General features: G+C 38.9%; 1 protein-coding gene across 2 annotated transcripts in view; it reads right to left on the reverse strand.

The window, feature by feature from the left end:
- Positions 1–17304, reverse strand: part of TSNAX (translin associated factor X) — a 51899-nt gene extending 34595 nt beyond the window's left edge. Inside the window, exons 1-3 of one of the 2 annotated variants that reach the window (XM_049868323.1) lie at positions 17085–17304; positions 16527–16625; positions 11216–11330 (exon numbers count right to left, since the gene is read on the reverse strand). In XM_049868323.1, coding sequence (XP_049724280.1) covers positions 11216–11330; positions 16527–16625; positions 17085–17100 — 230 coding nt within the window. In that variant the 5' untranslated portion in view covers positions 17101–17304. Of the gene's footprint in view, positions 1–11215; positions 11331–16526; positions 16632–17084 lie in introns of both variants that reach the window. The other variant, XM_049868322.1, reaches the window with a different exon arrangement.
- Between the last annotated feature and the right edge of the window lie 1804 nt (positions 17305–19108).

Here is a 19108-nt window from a genome sequence, read left to right on the forward strand (position 1 = left end):
CCATCCACATATGAGCAGCTGATATTTGACAAAGGTCCAGTGTCAGTTAATTGGGGAAAAGATAGCCTTTTTAACAAATGGTGCTGGCATAACTGGATATCCATTTGCAAAAAAATGAAACAGGACCCATACCTCACTCGAAGCACAAAAACTAACTCCAAGTGGATCAAAGACCTAAACATAAAGACTAAAATGTTAAAGATCATGGAAGAAAAAATAGGGACATTAGGAGCCCTAATACAAGGCATAAACAGAATACAAAACATTACCAAAAATGATGAAGAGAAACCAGATAACTGGGAACTCCTAAAAATCAAACACCTATGCTCATCTAAAGACTTCACCAGAGTAAAAAGACCACCCACAGATTGGGAAAGAATTTTCAGCTATGACATCTCCGACCAGCGCCTGATCTCTAAAATCTATATGATTCTGTTAAAACTCAACCACAAAAAGACAAACAACCCAATCAAAAAGTGGGCAAAGGATATGAACACGCACTTCACTAAAGAAGATATTCAGGCAGCTAACACATACATGAGAAAATGCTCTCAATCATTAGCCATTAGAGAAATGCAAATTAAAACTACAATGAAATCCCATCTCACTCCAACAAGGCTGGCATTAATCCAAAAAACACAAAATAATAAACGTTGGAGAGGCTGCGGAGAGACTGGAACTCTTATACACTGCTGGTGGGAATGTAAAATGGCACAACCACTTTGGAAATCTATCTGGCGTTTTCTTAAAAAGTTAGAAATAGAACTACCATACAACCCAGAAATCCCACTCCTCGGAATATACCCTAGAGAAATAAGAGCCCTCACATGAACAGATATATGCACACCCATGTTTATTGCAGCTCTGTTTACAATAGCAAAAACGCTGGAAGCAACCAAGGTGTCCATCAAAGGATGAATGGGGTTAAATAAATTGTGGTATATTCACACAATGGAATACTACGCATCAATAAAGAATAGTGACAAATCTATTTCATAACATGGAGGAACCTGGAAGGCATTATGCTGAGTGAAATTAGTCAGAGGCAAAAGGACAAATATTGTATAAGACCACTATTATAAGATCTTGAGAAATAGTATAAACTGAGAAGAACACATACTTTTGTGGTTAGGAGGGGGCAGGGAGGGAGGGTGGGAGAGGGTTCTTTACTGATTAGTTAGTAGATAAGAACTACTTTAGATGAAGGGAAGGACAATAGTCAATACACGGAAGGTCAGCTCAACTGGACTGGACCAAAAGCAAAGAAGTTTCTGGGATAAACTGAATGCTTCAAAGGTCAGCGGAGCAAGGGCGGGGGTTTAGGGACTATGGCTTAAGGGGACTTCTAAGTCAATTGGCAAAATACTACTACTACGAAAACATTCTGCATCCCACTTTGAAATGTGGCGTCTGGGGTCTTAAATGCTAACAAGCGGCCATCTAAGATGCATCAATTGGTCTCAACCCACCTGGACCAAAGGAGAATGAAGAACACCAAGGTCACACGATAACTATGAGCCCAAGAGACAGAAAGGGCTACATGAACTGGAGACTTACATCATCCTGAGACCAGAAGAACTAGATGGTGCCCGGCCACAACCAATGACTGCTCTGACAGGGAGTACAACAGAGAACCCCGGAGGGAGCAGGAGAACAGTGGGATGCAGACCCCATATTCTCATAAGAAGACCAGACTTAATGGTCTGACTGAGACTAGAGGAATCCTGGCGGTCATGGTCCCCAAACCTTCTGTTGGCCCAGGACAGGAACCATTCCCGAAGACAACTCATCAGACATGGAAGGGACTGGACAATGGGTTGGAGAGAGACGCTGATGAAGAGTGAGCTACTTGTATCAGGTGGACACTTGTGACTGTGTTGGCATCTCCTGTCTGGAGGGGAGATAGGAGGGTGGAAAGGGTTGGACGCTGGCAAAATTGTCATGAAGGGAGAGAATGGAAGGGCTGACTCATTAGGGGGAGAGTGGGTGGGAGTGTGGAGTAAGGTGTGTATATAAGCTTCTATGTGACAGACTGACTTGATTTGTAAATGTTCAAAGCTCAATAAAAACTATTAAAAAAAAAAAGATCTATATGGGATCAAAGTGACAACAGCAACTCAAAAGGTTAGACATGAACCTTGGGGGGCAGTGAATTTATGTTAATGGAGGAAGAACAGCTCAGATGAGGGTGAGAATGGCTGCATTAACTTAAAGAATGTAATCAATGTCACTCAATTGTACATGTGGAAACAGCTAAATTGGTGCATGTTTTCCTGTGTATGTTCTCAACAACAAAATAAATTTAAAAACAAACAATGGTTTTCAGATATTTGACAACAGGCAGCATGGCAGATAGAACCCTCAGAGAAGAGAAATAATGATATGAGCCTTAAGATTGCTCATCTTATTACCTGGAGAAAGTTTCCAAGTGGCAGTACAGGAAAAGGGCACTTAGGTGGAGCAGAAAAGTCTCCTTGAGTAGATAATGATTTGGGAGTTCGAGGTAAAAGTGGCTAAAATTCACTGGGCAGAGTAACAAAGAGAGAGCTGCACAAACAGAAAGAGCTCCAGAGATCTGCAGAAGGTCTCTCCCATTCAAGGCTTCAGCTGAGTACTGATCAGTGCAGTCATGTAAGAAAAACCCCAAGATGGAAAAAGAACTGCCCAAAGTTAGCAGGCAGAGCAATGCCTGTAACTCACAAAAGTAAAAGCAAAAAAAAAAAAAAAACACCTGAACTCACTGCCATCAACTCGATTCCGACTCACAGCAGCCCTCTATAGGACAGAGTAGAACTGCCCATAGAGTTTCCAAGTCTGTGTGTCTTTACAGAAGCAGGCTACCATATCTTTCTCCCACGTTGCAGTGGTAAGTTCAAATCGCCAACTGTTCGGTTAGCAGCTGAGGGCTTCACCAGGGCTCCTTGATCCATGGCTCACATAGAACTGGAAATAGTTGACTCACCACCAGCAGACTGACAATATAAAAAGTTATTAAATAAAGTTCTTTAAGCAAAAGGAAAATGATACCAGATGAAAATGTGGATCTACAGAAAGAAATGAAGAACACTAGAAATAGTAAATACGTGGCTAAATATAATTTTTTCCTTATGTTTTAAACCATATTGTTTAAAATGAAAACAATAATTTATTGTTGGATTTATAACAAATGTAGTAGTAGGCTTATTATGTGCTACTATTCAACAGTAGCTAAAAGGCCACAGTGATTGAGGGGAAATGAAAAGGAAACTATACTATTTAAGGTTCTTATATACTACACACAAAGTGATATGCAAGAAGCCCTTACTTTGCAAAGTACTGTGTTAAGTGAAACTTGTACACGTCGCAACTGTGACCTGGGTTTGTGAACTGTTACCACAGAACCATGCAAACAAAGACATGGTTCGATATGCAGGAGTTTCATTAACATAGTATGGAGCAAAGTGAGGACCACCTGTAATATTAATCGGTGGTCAACTGTCATAAGATATATACCTAAACCATAAACCACATATAAACCATAAAACAACCACTACAAACACAAGTATAGCTAATAAGTAAATAAAAGGGAATCATAAAAAATACTTAATCCAAAATAAAGCAAAACAAGAGGGAAATGGATCTTGGAGTTAATCCAACCTATCAGTAATCACACTGAATGTAAATGATCTAAACATTCCCATTAAAAAGCAGACTATTATAAATGGTATTGTTTTCCTCGTTTCCTTTTCATCATTCTCTTTGCTGGTATATAGGGATCCACCCAATTTTTGTATGTTTATCTTGTATCATGCTACTCTGCTGAATCTATTAGTTCCAGTAGTTTTCCCATGGAGTCTTTTGGGTTCTCTGTGTATAGTAACATATCATCTGCAAATAGGATGAGTTTAACTTCTTCATTACTAATTTGGATGCCTTTTATTTCTGTTTCTTGCCTTATTGCTCTAGCTAGGACTTCCAACACGATGTTAAATAAGAGTGGTGATAAAGGGCATCCTTGCCTTGTTCCTGCTCTCAAGGGAAATGTTCTCAGCCTCTCTCCATTAGGAATAATGTTGGCCGTTGGTTTTGCATGTATGCCCTTTATTATGTTAAAAAAACTTTCCTTCAATACCTATTTTATTGAGAGTTTTTTTTATCAGGAATGGGTGCTGGACTTTGTCATATGCCTTTTCTGCATCAGTTGAGATGATCGTGTGATTCTTTTCTTTCATTTATGTGGTGGATTGCATTGATTGATTTTCTAATGTTGAACCATCCTTGGATACCTGGTATGAATCCTACTTGGTCATGGTGTATTATTTTTTTGATATGATGCTGAATTCTATTGGCTGAAACGTTGTTGAGAATTTTTGCACCTATATTCATGAGAAATACCAGTCTGTAATTTTCTTTTGTGATGCCTTTGCCTGGTTTTGGTATCAGGGTTATGCTGGCTTCACAGAACGAATTTGGCAATATCGCTTCCTTTTCTATGTTCTCAAATAGTTTGAGTAGTACTGGTGTAAGCTCTTCTCTGAATGTTTGGTAGAATTCTCCAGTAAAGCCAAGTGGACCAGGGCTTTTTTTTACCGGAAGTTTTTTATTATTATTATTACCTTTTCAATCTCTTCTCTTCCTATGGGTCTGTTCAGATTTCCAACATCATTTTGTGTTAGTTTGGGTAGGTAGTGTGTCTCTAGAAATTTGCCCATTTCCTCTAGGTTTTCAAATGTGTTGGAGTATTGTTTTTCATAATACTCTGTTATGATCCTTTTTATTTCAGTTGGGTCTGTTGTAATGTCCCCCATTTCATTTTTTATTTGGGTTATTTACATCCTCTCTTGTTTTTCTTTTGTCAGTTTGGCCAGTCGTTTGTCGATTTTGTTGATCCTTTCAAAGAACCAACTTTTGGCTTTGTTGATTCTTTCTCTTGTGTTTCTGTTCTCAGTTGCATTTATTTCTGCTTTGATCTTTATTATTTCCTTTCTTCTAGTGGCTGTGGGTTTCTTTTGTTGTTCTCTATTTGTTCTAGTTGTGTAGCTAATGTTTTGATTTTGTCCCTTTCTTCTTTTTTGATGTGTGCATCTATTGCTATAAATTGACCTCTTAAGACTACCTTTCATGTGTCCCAAAGGTTTTGGTATGATGTGTTTTCATTCTTGTTTGATTCGAGGAATTTTTTGATTCCATCTCTGATTTCTTCTATTACCCAGTGGTTTTTAAGCATGGTGTTATTCAGTTTCCATGTAATTGGGTTTTTTTTCCTTACTCTTCCTGTTGTTAATTTCTATTTGGATGGCATTGTGGTCAGAGTAGATACTTTGCAATATCTCAATGTTTTGGATTTTGTTAAGGGTTGCTCTGTGGCCTAAGATGTGGTATATTATGGAGAACTTTCCACGTGCGTTGGAAAAGAATGTGTACTTTTCAGCTGATGGGTGGACACAAGCTCCAGAGGATAAGCTAGATAACTGGGATCTTCTAAAAATTAAAACACTTATGCTCATCAAAAGACTTCACCAAAAGAGTAAAAACTGTACCTACAGAATTGGAAAAAAATTTTGGCTATTACAAATCAGACAAAGGTCCAATCTCTAAAATCTACAAGAAAATCCAACACCTCTACAACAAAAACACAAATAATCCAATTAAAAAATGGGCAAAGGAAACGAACAGACACTTCACCAAAGACATCTGAGCAGCCACCAGGCACATGAAGAAATGCTCATAATCTCTAGCCATTAAAAAAAAAAAAAAAAAATAGAGAAATACAAATCAAAAGCACAATGAGATACCATCTGACCCCAGCATTACTGGCACGAATCAATAAAACAGGAAGTAACAAATGTTGGAGAGGCAGCGGGGGAGATCGGAACTCTTATGCACTACTGGTGGGAATGCAAAATGATATAACAATTTTGGGAAACGATATGGCTCTTCCTTAGAAAGCTAGAAATACCATATGATCCAGCAGTCCCACTCCTAGGAATATACCCTAGGGAAGTAAGAGTCGTCACATGAATAGACATATGCACACCCATGTTCACTGCAGCATTGTTCACAATAGCAAAAAGATGGAAACAACCCAGATGCCCATCAGCAGATAAACTGTGGTATATACACACAATGGTGTGTTACGCAACGATAAAGAACAACGATGAATCTGTGAAGCATCTCATAACACGGATGAACCTGGAGGGCATTATGTTGAGTGAAATAAGTCAATCACAAAAGGACAAATACTGTATGAGACCGCTACTGTAAAAACTCATAAACAGGTCCACACAAAAAAAGAAACAATCTTTGGTGGTTACGAGGGAGGGGAGGGGTGGGGATGGAAAAACACCTAACAGACAAGTGGAAACTCTGGTGAAGGGTAAGACAGTACACAATACTGGTGAAGCCAGCACAACCTATACAAGGCAAGGTCATGGTAGCTCCAAAGACACATCCAAACTCCCTGAGGGACCGAACTGCTGGGCTGTGGGGACCATGGTCTCGGAGAACTTCTAGCTCAACTGGCATAACATAGTTTATAAAGAATATGTTCTACATTCTACTTTGGTGAGTAGCATCTGGGGTCTCAAAAGCCTATGAGCAGCCATCTAGATACTCCACTGGTCTCACCCCTTTGGGAGCAAGGAAGAATGAAGAAAACTAAAGATACACAGGAAAGATCAGTCCAAAGGACTAATGGACCACATCTTCCATGGCCTCTACTACGGTGAGTCCAATACAACTAGATGATGCCCAGCTACCACCACTGACTGCTCTGACAGAGATCACAATAGAGGGTCCCGGACAGAGCTAGAGAAAAATGTAGGACAAAACCCTAATTCAAAAGAAAGACCAGACTTGCTGGCCTGACAAAGACTGGAGAAACCCTGGGAGTATGGCCGCCAGACACCATTTCAGCTCAGTAATGTGTTCACCTTTCAGCTAAAGATTGAACAGAACCATGGAACAAAACAAGACTAAAGGGGCACGCCAGGCCTAAGGCAGGGACTAGAAGGCAGGAGGCAACAGGAAAGCTGGTAATAGGGAGCCCAGGGTTGAGAAGGCAGAGTGTTGACGTGTCATGGGGCTGTTAACCAATGTCAAAGAACAATGTGTGTACTAACTGATGAGAACCTAGTTTGTTCTATAAACCATCTAAAGTACAATAAAAAAAAATTTTTTAAAGCAGATTGTCAGATGAGATATAAAAGCAAGAGAGACAAGAAATCCACTTTAAAACTAAACACAAATAGAACTAAAGGATGGAAAAAGATATACCCTATGTCTCATGTGGAATCAGCTTACTGAGAAAAAGTAATTTGGCCTTCTGGTCCTGGTTCCAAAGCCTGGCCAGGTAACCAACTTTTACCAGGATTAACTGGGGGACCCCTGCCCAGCCTGACCTTAACTGGTCTGATAAAAACCCTAGAACACAGAAGCTCAGATGGGGCTTCCTGATGCTCAAGAGTGAATAGAGGAGACGTCCTTTGAATATGGGGGCCCTGCACTATGGTCCTCCCAGACTGACTCAACCTGCGATGGTGATGGAGGCAGCAGCTGCAATAGTTCCAGAAGAAGCAGAGACAATGTGCAGACCTAGACAGTGGTAGCAGAGTTTAAAAGACTGAACCCCGGCTGAGAACTGAGAGGACTGACCAATAGCCAAGCCTACAAAGTGACATCATAGAGTTTCCTGTTTGAAAGTTTCCTGATGGGTTAAAATGAACACTGGTTTTTGAGAAACATAAGTAGGTCCCCTTTGGCATGTAAGTGTATGTCCTTTTAAACACTGAGGCCCCACATTGGGAACCCTCTTGAACCTCACCATTTGCATATCTTCATTTCTGTTTATATACTTCTGCTATTAAAGTTGTTACTGCAGTTATGTTGTTTCCATGAGGTTTCTGTGACCATTCCAATAAATTATCAAACTCAATAGAGAAAGAGTGCCCTGGAGAGAATGGCCAGTATCGGAAATGATGGAGAAACATACATTGCTGGTGGGATTGTAAAATCCACTGTGAAAAACAGCATGGTGCTTCCTTAAAAAGTTAGAAATACATACACGTTACGATCCAGCAATCCCACTATTAGGTATATATCTTAGAGAAATAAGAGCTGTGACACAAATGGAACACGCAAACCCATGTTCATTGCAACATTATTCACAAAAGCAAAAAGATGGAAACAACCTAAGCGCTCATCGATGAACAAATGGATGAACAAACTATGGTACATACACACAATGGAATACTATGCAATGTTAAAGAATAATGATGAATCTGTGAAACATCTCACAACATTGATGAATGTGCAGGACATTATGCTGAGTGAAATAACTCAATGACAAAAGGACGAATATTCTATGAGACAAATATTACAAAAAGACAAGAAAAGGTTTACACACAGAGAGACATTCTTTGTTATCAGGGATGGGGGGGAGACAGGGAAAATCACTAACTAGATGGAAGACATGTATTAATTTGGGTGAAGGGAAAGGCAATACACAATAAGGTGGACGTCAGTACAACATAACCAAGGCAAAGACCGCACTGGGAGGAACACAAGAGTAAAAGGAAACGACAGTAAATACTATTACATACATGACCCTGCAATAACAGTAATAACAGTAATTTACGAGTGGATACATAGGTAGGTATGTAACTTGAATACGTATGGGATGGCACATGAGAGTATACCCACGAGCATATACAGGTTTGGCAGAGGACATTTCTACATATGTATCTGTATGTATTGCAAACATATTCATGCCTGTAGTAGAGCACATGAGGGCAAAGCTACGAAAACTTGTTACCCATAACCAAATACCTTTAAGGAAACGTGCTGCTTCCTTAAAAAGTTAGAAATACAGACATCTTATGATTCAGCAATCCCACTACTAGGTATATATCATATGGTGTATATGTACCATTGTTTGTTTATCCATTTGTCCGTTGATGAGCACTTAGGTTGTTTCCATCGAGGGACTGAGTCACTGGGAATGAGGGCTTAGGACCATAGTCTCAGTGGACATCTAGGTCAATCAGCATAACACAGTCCACAAAGACAATGTTCTATATCCTACTTTGGTGAGTTAATATCTGGAGTCTTAGAAACTTGCAAGTAGCCATCTAAGATACAACTAACTATTGGTCTCTTCCCATCTGGAGCAAAGAACAGTGAAAAAAATCAAGACTCAAGAAAAGAATTAGTCCAAAGGACTAGTAGACCACACAAACTACAGCCTCTACTCGCCTGAGACCAGAAGAACTAGATGGTGCCTGGCTACCGCTACCAACCGCTCTGATTGGGATCACAATAGAAGGTCCTTGACAGAATGAGAGAAAAACGTAGAACAAAATTCAAATTCATAAAAAAGACCAGACTTACTGGTCTGATAGAGACTGGTAGAATTCCCGAGACTATGACCCTTAGATACCCTTCAAACCTGGAACTAAATCCATTACCAGGGATCACCTTTCAGAGGAACAATAGACAGGCCTATAAAGTGAACAGTAACACCTGTGAGGAACATGCTCCTCAGAACAATCAATCATACAAGACCAAAACAGCAGCATCTGCCCCAAAACAAAGTTCAGAAGACAGGAAGGGACAGGAAAGATGGGCAAATAAAAACAGGGAACCCAGGAAGAAGGGGGTAGAATGCTGTCACACTGAGGGGACTGCAACTAACGTCACAAAATATATATAAATTTTTCAATGGGAAACTAATTTGCTCTGTAAACTTTTACCCAAACCACAATAAAATGTTTAAAAAAAAGAAGAAGAAGAAATGGTAAAGTTGGAGAACAGGGGTATTATTTTACCTATGCCATGTAGGAACCAGCTTTATGGTTGGAGTTATCATCACAGAACATTTACTAGATAGACCATATTCTGGACCAAAAACATGTCTGAGTAAATTTAAAAGTATTCAGTCATAAAAAGTATGTTCCCTGATCACAATGGAATTAAATTAGAAATGAATAGAAAGGTGTCTGGAAAATTCCCAAATATTTGGAATCAAATAACCCTCAGGTCAAAAATGAAATCAACACAAAAATTAGATAGTATTTTGAACCAAATAAAAACGAAAACACAATGTACCAAAATTTGTGGTATGCAACTAAAGCAGTACTAAGAGGAAATTCATAGCACTAAGCACTTAGGTTCTTTGATATTAGCTTCCACCTCAAGAAGCTAGAAAAAGAGCAAATAAACTCAAAGATAGCAGAAGAAAAAGTAAATAGAACAGAGTACAATAGAAAACTATGAAAAAAATTAAAATTAAGAATATCAGTGATACCAAAAGTCAGTTCTTAAAGATTGATAAAATTGATAAACCTCTAGCCAGAGTAGCTAGAGAAAAAGGAAGACACGATTTGCCAGTAACAGGAAAGAAAGAGGAGACATCATCACAGATCCTACAGACATTAAAAGTAATATCATGAACAACTTTATGCCAATAAACTAAAAAACTTAGATGAAATGGACAAATTTCTTGAAAGATAAGCCACCAAGGCTTGCTGGAGAAATCTATATTAAAGAAAATGGATTTGTAAATAAAACATGAAATCTGCTAACTGACATAAAGTGATTATGTACTGTACTGGCTGGTTTCCTTCATAAACTATTATTTTTCTGTAGTTTATAATTTTTCTGCATCAGTTTACTAATCAAAACTGTATTTACAATATGATCACAACTATGATAAAAACAGTACATTAAAATAATCTGCTCACTAGTAGTGGCTATCTAATGTTGCAGAAATATACTAGATTTAGCAATATGAAGGTAATGAGGGCAATTTCAATAGCCATGAGGCAGAAAGCGATTGGGAAATGAGTTGAAAATGAATGGGAAGGATTAACTGGGTTTTTAACATTTATGTAATATTAAAATTTTAACACCTCTCCTCTAAGTAAAGCTTTAATATAAGAGACTCTAAAAAACCACAAAAATTTAATATCATTTCACAACTTTATTTTAATGAATGATCTTAACACAACACAATAACTGTAGCTGTTATGAAAGTAAGAATTTTCCCTTCCTATTTTCATTAAAATGTTTATTCTTAAAATATACCTTCTACTGACTTCCTCTGATCCCTGATCCCAATGTTCACAAAATGAGCCACAGAATATTCTAACAGGTAATTAGAATATTTATACCTTTGAAGTATAAAGCATAAATTATAAACTGTATCAACCTACAACAACTTTTAAAGGTATTTACTCACCTTGTAATCCTATGGAGGAGAAAAATTGTCCTTTTACTTTCAACAGTTATATCCCGACTAAGTTTCACAAGTCTTTCATATTTGTCATGCCTTGCATCGAGTTCCTGCTGAAATGCTGAGAACACATTATAATGACCATAAGGATTCATATTCTATATCTGAAGCCTATCAAACCATATAAAAGAATGCATATGACAACGTAAATGAGGACAACGGCTGTAAACATCTGCCATTATTAAGGAATAACACAAGTAGAATGTGGTAGCGATGACACATTCAAACAATCTCTATCACTTACTATTTACAACGCTCTCAACTGTCCAGTGTGTACCACTAAAGCATTAAAGGTCCAAATATTACTCCACTTGTCTATAATGGTACCAAATGGCTAAACCTTTAAAAGTAAGTACCCACTAATCTTCTTCTTCAAACGCCAACGATGCATAGAAACACACAAAGTCCTGAATCTTTGGAGATTTTTAAAAAATCTGTAGTCTACTGAAATAGCATTAGTCTAAGAGAAATATGTAATAAATTTCTTAAAATTACTACAGTATGTGAATTTTATTTCCATTTTTAAATAAATATTGAATAACAATCTAATTAATCCATTATCTAAAATTTACATTATCTTACCATGTAGTAACACTGCGTACATAACCACACACGTGGGAAATGCTAAACTATTTTAAAGGTGATAAAAGAAAAGATTGAAAATAAAATTTACAACCATTATGTGAGTTGGATTTGTGATAACTAGAAGACTAAATCATTAAGCAGTTCTGCAATAGAAAGAATACTGTGGCAGAGTTCATCTGAAAACAATGGGTAAGAAACATTATAACGCGCGTGTAAGTGGTTACATCAGGAAAAGCTCAACTGAAAACTGAGACAAGTCACAATGCAAGAAATCTAGAAAAAGGAAAATTAAACTAAGAGAACTAGCAAGTAAGAGTTCCTGAGAAAAAAAGGCTGAATGCAAACTACTGTATCCAGTTAAACCCACTGCCATAAAGTCGATTCCAACTCATAGCAACCCTGTAGGGTTTCCAAGGTTATAAATCTTTACAGAAGCAGACTGTCACATCTTTCTCCTAAGGAGCCACTGGTAGTTTCAAACCGCTGACCTTTCCGTTAGTAGTCAAGCACTTTAACCACTGTGCCACCAAGGTGCCTTCATTCAGTTAGGTTCTACAATATCTTTGATGATTCAGCACTTTTCATATAAATTAACCCTCAATATGGAAAACTGTGATAGTGAACAGAAGCTCCCCATAACAGAATATTATAAACCACAAGAAAATTTATTTATTTCATTCCTCTTTTTTCCTATTTGAATATAGAACAAAGCGTTTTTATAATTCTAACATGGCAGTAGATGTTCAGACAATATTTCTTGAATGAATGAATGCTTGCTGAATAGGTGGCGCAGTGGTTTAAAGCTCGGCTGCTAACCAAAAAGGTTGGCAGTTCGAATCCACCAGTCGCTCCTTGGAAACCGTACAAGGCAGTTCTACTCTTTTCTATGGGGTCCTTACGAGTCAGAATTGACTTGACAGCAACAGGTTTGGTTTTTGGTTTTTTAAGAGCATATGCTACGCTTTGAGATAAACCTGGTTCTTTACTAATGATGTGCAACCTCCTGATAACTAAAAAGTTTTTGAAAAGGAAGAACAAATCCACAGCCTGTTAAGTGTTGCCTCTAACATGGAATGAATAAAGTGTTTTACACATTACTTTTCAAATATATGCTGATGCTGCTGGAATGTAATTTTTCATAAAAATATTAATATAAATTAATTTAAAGCACTGCTTAATCTGTCTTATCATCATCATTGCTACCATCTTAATCTACGTGACCCGTTTTATGTACATGGAAATACCTCTTACCTCATTTCTCTGCTTCCACTTACTCTTGCCTTTCTATAGCTATCAGAATGGTTTTTTTTATAACATATTTTTGTTTTTAGGATTCTAAAAATATGTTTTAAAAAAAGCATTCTAATGACTCTGCCATTATGTATCAAGAAATACACATAACAGTGGTCACTGGTGGCATAGTGGTTAAGAACTATGGCTGCTAACCAAAAGGTCGGCAGTTCAAATCTACCAGGTGCTCCTCGGAAACTCTATAAGGCAGTTCTACTCTGTCCTATAGGTCGCTGTGAGTCAGACTTGACTCGAGGACAATGGGTTTTAATGGCTCTGCGTTACATTTAACAAATTCCAAACTCCTTATAAGGCCTCACATAATCTGGTCCTTTGCAATAATCGGAAAAGGACACATCATCACTTAGGCAGTATTCCAGTCAGGATGCATACCTGAATCTAATCATGAGAAAATATTAATCAAATCCAAGTTGAGGAATATTCTATAAAATAACAGGCTTAAATTCTTCAACAATACTGACATGAAAGACAAAGAAAGGCTGAGAAATTGCTCCATATTAAAGAAAGCTAAAGAGACATGAAAACTTAGTGCAATATGGGATTCTGGACTGGATACTGGACTAGAGCGAAAAATTCTACAAAGAACATCATTGGGACAACTGACAAAACATGTACTGAGGGTTAAAGTATTGTATCAATGTTAAATTTCCTGAAAGTGATACATGCACTGTATCCTTGTTCCTAGAAAATACGTTCTGAAGTATTAAGAGGTAAAGCGGCACAATGTATGCAATTTATTCCCAAATGGTTCAGAAAAAATAATGTGTGTATATATATAAATTTATAGGAAGACTGATAAAGCAAAAGGGGTAGTATGTTTAAAACTGGTCAATCTAAGTAAAGGCTAAAAAGAGGTTCTCTGCACCATTTTTCCAATTTTATAAGTGTGAAATTATTTCAAAATAAAAAGCTAAAAAGAGAAAAATATGCCTTTACTTACATGAATTAACAATGCTAAAATATTTATCTGCTGACTCTTTGTTAATTTAACTCTGCACCTTCAATAGCAAAGTAATTGGTAAGACATTAAAAATCCAGAAGCGCCACACAAAAAATCTTGGGTTTAAGTTTACGTCTAACAAAACATACTATCTCATCAAATTTCTTCTAGAAGCTGGTGTTTCTCATTAAAGACCTTCCATGGAAACCTTTCCTCCTTTCCGAAATCTCCTGACACATAAGTAAGCTTTCATTTACATTAAACTTTTACAAAGATACTTGATAAAGCTAACAAGAAGAAAGTGAAAAACGAGAAATGATCTGAACTTTCTTAAAATACAGGCTGCTGGAAGGCAGAAACACAAATTTCACTTAAAAATATTACTGCTATGCACAATAAAGCAATTATTACTTACTAAATAAAAATGAAGAGCACAAAATCATCTTATATATTTCCAAAGTACCTGGAAATCAGAGGGCTCTGCTAGGAACCAAAAAATTATTTTCTTTAAATATAGGTATGCCTTAACCGAGTTTTACCATTGGCAGATAAATTTTTCACTTAATGTTATATGATGTATATTTCTATAAGGAGTAACTTTCACCAAGTTGTTCCATTCAATGACCTCTATTGGATTATAGAATTCTTGTCCCTGACAATGTCCAGAAGGCTGTACTTACTCACCTCACAGAATGTGGCAAAAGTGACAATGTATGATAACTGGGATTAGGATATAGAGGGGGATGTGGTTTCCAACTTCCTCTCTCTCTGGAGTCACTCACTCTGGGGAAAGCAGATGCCAAGATGAGGACACACAAGCAGTCCTATGGAGGAGTCCACATGGAGAGGAACAGAAAGCTGTTTGTTGGCAGAAGACCTCATGTGCCAACAGCTGTGGATCCTCCAGCCCCAATCAAACCTTCAGATGATTACAGGTCAGGACCAGCTAAGCCTCTACCAGATTCCTAAACCACAGAAACTATACAGTATATAAGGTAGTGGATAAAGGAGAATCCCTGAGTGGTATAAATGGTTAACACCCACAGCTGCTAACTGAAAAGTTGGAGGTTTGAGTCCGATCAGTGGCATCCCAGAAGAAAGGCCTGGTAATCTACTTTAGAAAAAATCAGCCATTGAAAACTCTATGGAGCACAGCTCTACTCTGACATACATGAGGCTGCCTTGAGTTAGAATCCACTCGACAGCAACTGGGTTTGTTTTTTTTTTTTTTAAGTGGATAGAGGAGGACAAGAAGAAGGAGAATTTTGTTTTTCGGTTTTGTTTTGAAATGGAGAATAATTTGACCAAGTCAATATGGTAGAAAAAAGGGCCTTGAAAGTGTAAAATATGAGTTCCCACTACGTAGAGTGCTACAAAGACAAAAACAGAGATACAGTTCCCATCATTAAAAAAATCTACTTGAAAAACAAAATACATTTACATACACACACACACACACACACACACACACACGGAGCCCTGGCGGCGCAGTGGTTAAGCATTCGGCTGCTAACCAAGAGCTCAGCAATTCAAACCCACAAGCCAATCCTTGGAAACCCTATCGGGCAGTTCTACTCTGTCCTACAGGGTAGCTATGAGTCTGAATCGACTCAACGGCAATGAGTTTGATTATGATGTGTGTGCGTGTGTGTCCATATACATATGTACGTATGTATACGTATACATATACACGTATATGCGTGGAAACCCTGGTGGCATAGCAGTTAAGTGCTACAGCTGCTAATCAAAAAGTCAGCAGCTCAAATCCACCAGGTGCTCTTTGCAAATTCCATGGGGCAGGTCTACTCTGTCCTATAGGGTCTCTCTGAGTCGGAATCGACTCGACAGCAACAGGTTTGGTTTTTGGTTATTAAACGATACCATGTAACCATATACATATATGTATATGCATATACAGACATACGCATATATACACACATAAACATATACGTATATATATAACTCGTTGTTGTCAAGTCAATTCTGACTTAGAGTGACCCTACAAGACAGTGCAGAACTGCCTCATAGAGTTTCCAAAGAGCACCTGGTGGATTCGAACTGCCAACCTTTTGGTTAGCAGCCGTAGCTCTTAACCACTATGCCACCAGGGTTTCCACTGTATAATAGATATGAAAATGTTATCAGGTACATAACACTTTCTAACTATAAGGCAAGTCTGATGTTACCTAATGTTTACCTGTAGAACTAGAACCAGGGAAAAAAAATCAAGATGTTTGGAATTCAGACTTTCAGGACAGACCTAACACCATCATAAAGCCTCCAGGAAAATTAAAAGGTTCACATCTACACATCTTAGCATCTTAGAGATTGTTTTGTGGTACACAACATGGCTAAACAGTTTTTTTTTTTTTTTTACAACATCTTAGTTCTCTTCCCTTTGCCAACTTACAAAGAACTTACATTTGAAAGCCAACATCACAGGTGAAGATGAATTAACATCCTTCCCTTCTCGTCTTTGGTTATGAGGGAAATTTTCGTGCTTCCTTTTCCTGATCCCACCTGATCCTTATGCAGAGATGAAGAAAAAAGTTGGATAAGGCTCTTCCATCACAAGAGCTGACCAAACAATATAGGCAAATCCCTTCCTTCCTTTAAAACAACATACCCACTGTACCCTCAACTTAGATGATTTTCAGAAAAAATAAATAAATAAGCCCTTCCTCTTCCCCCAAACCTTAACTTCACCCCACCCAGACCTCCCGACGGGTTTCTTGAACTGGCATAATGTGGAGCAATCACCGAACCCGGATAAAATTACAGCTCGAAAATTTAAGAAAATAAGGGATTTGAGTAAGGTCTATCCGGCCTAGGAAAGCACCAGAGCCGCCGCCACCACCACGACCACCCCTAGCCTCCCAGGGAAGAGGGCATCCCTCAAGGGTGAGAAGTTGAAAGCCCGAGAAAAAGGCTGGAGAGCCTTCCTCTGAGAAAATCACGCGTAAATGCTGAGGACTTCACCTTCTTTGTTGCTCATGTCTTCCCGGCCGACGATGAGATGAGCGGAGACTGAGGGCCTTAGAGCGAGCCGGGGAGCGGAAGGCGCCGGCCTCTGGCACCTGACCGAGCCCTAAGAGGAACGTCCGGTGAAGCGCTGTCTGCAGCCGGCCGATGTCAACGCAGTAGCCAGGAACGCGCGCCGCAGCGGCCCAGGTCTCCCCCGTCGCCCCGCACACGCACTTCCGGCCTACTCCCCGCCCCATCCCTTCGCCGCTGGCCCCGCCCCCGCGCTCCTGAGGTCCTCGCGCCGCGCGCCTGTCTGCTACGGTGCCCGAAGCCTGACAGGCGCGCACTGTTTAAAAAAAAAAGCGATGTGACCTGCTGGAACTGAGATTTGTGTGACAGCGTGAGGGCAGCGAAAAATGTACGTGATTTTTTTTTTTTCTCAAGACACGTTTAGAACACCCCAACTTTCTCTCACCATAGGCCCCGCTTCCCGCGCGGTGCGTCGCGGGGGTTGAAGTTCCGGCGGAGAAGCCTGACTGCCGCCCCTTGTGTCGGGGTCTTAACGAACGGAAAGCCTTCTGTGGGCTAACCTTATAGACTTAAGTTTTTGGGTTTTTTTTAACTTCCCATTTCTGAGCGTGACTCCAGGCGTTAAATGATGCAAATCTGCAAATCATAAGTAAATTATTTTCTTTGATGAAGATAAAACCTGCCCTCTCCTCACTCTTCTCCTGCCTGTTTTCCACTTCTCATTCCTACCTTTCTCTCGAGACTTCATTCCCTCCCCCTTTTTTTAAAATTGTAGTAAAATATATGTATAACAAAACGTTTGCCATTTTAATCATTTTTAAGTTTATGATTGAGGACATTAATTATCATAACCACTATTTTCAAATGTTTTCATCCTTTTAAACAGAAACAGCACTCCCCTTTCCTCTCCCCTCAGCCCCTGGTAACCACTAATAAACTTTGCTTTCTATGCGTTTACCTGTTCTAGATATTTCATGTAAGTAGGTCATACAGTATTTGTCTTTTTGTGTGGCTGACTTCACTCAGCATAAAGCTTTCAAGGTTAATCCATGTGGTACCATGTATCAGAATTTCATCTCTCTTTATGGTTTCACTCTATTTATGGATCTCCTAAACCAGACTGCTTGTTTTCAACTTTGTCTTCACTAATTAGTGGCTGTGTGACCCTGAAGAAGTAATTAACCTCTATGCCTCAGTTTCTTTATCTGTAAAATAAACCAGAACTAGTCGCTGTGGAGTCCACTGTGACTCATGGGAACCCCGTGTGTATCGGAGTAGAACTGTGTTTCAGAGGGTTTTCAGTGGCTGATTTTTGAGAAGTTGATCTCTAGGCCTTTCTGCCAAGCATCTCCAGGTAGACCAAACTTCCAGCCTTTCGGTTAGCAGCTGAATGGGTTAACCATTTGCACCAACACCCCAAAACCCCTATCTGTAAAATAGGCATAGAATAGTTCCCACCTTGTGGGATTATTTGGGTATTTAACGAGTTAATACTAAGGTGCATAGAAGAGTGCCTTTCATATACCAAAAACCAGACCAAACCCATTGCCATCTAGTTGATTCCAACTCATAGCGACCCTTTAGGACAGACTCACAGGGCTTCCAAGGAGTGGCTGGTAGATTCGAACTGCCAACATTTTGGTTAGCAACCTAGCTCTTAACCACTTCATCACCAGGTCTCCTTTCACGTAGTAAATTGTATATTAGCTACCATACCCTTCCTCCATCCTCCAACCATACTCCCCCCTCCCTGCAAAAAAAAAAAGAAGAAAAATGCTAGTAATAATAATTATAAGTGTGTATCACTAAATTGTGAGCCTTTTATAATGGTAGGTACCATCATATTGTGTTAGACTTTGTACACCTCCCCCTCATACTTCTACGCAAAAAGCCTGACATCGAGTACGCCTCCTTAAAAGTTTGTTGAAGAATGAAGTTCACATCAGGATGGGCAGCCTAGGTTAATTTCCACTAGATGGCAATTCAGCACCCTGTAGATATAAACTCAG

This window comes from Elephas maximus, chromosome 24 (genome assembly GCF_024166365.1).
Source record: "Elephas maximus indicus isolate mEleMax1 chromosome 24, mEleMax1 primary haplotype, whole genome shotgun sequence".
In the NCBI taxonomy this organism is placed as follows: Eukaryota; Metazoa; Chordata; class Mammalia; order Proboscidea; family Elephantidae; genus Elephas; species Elephas maximus.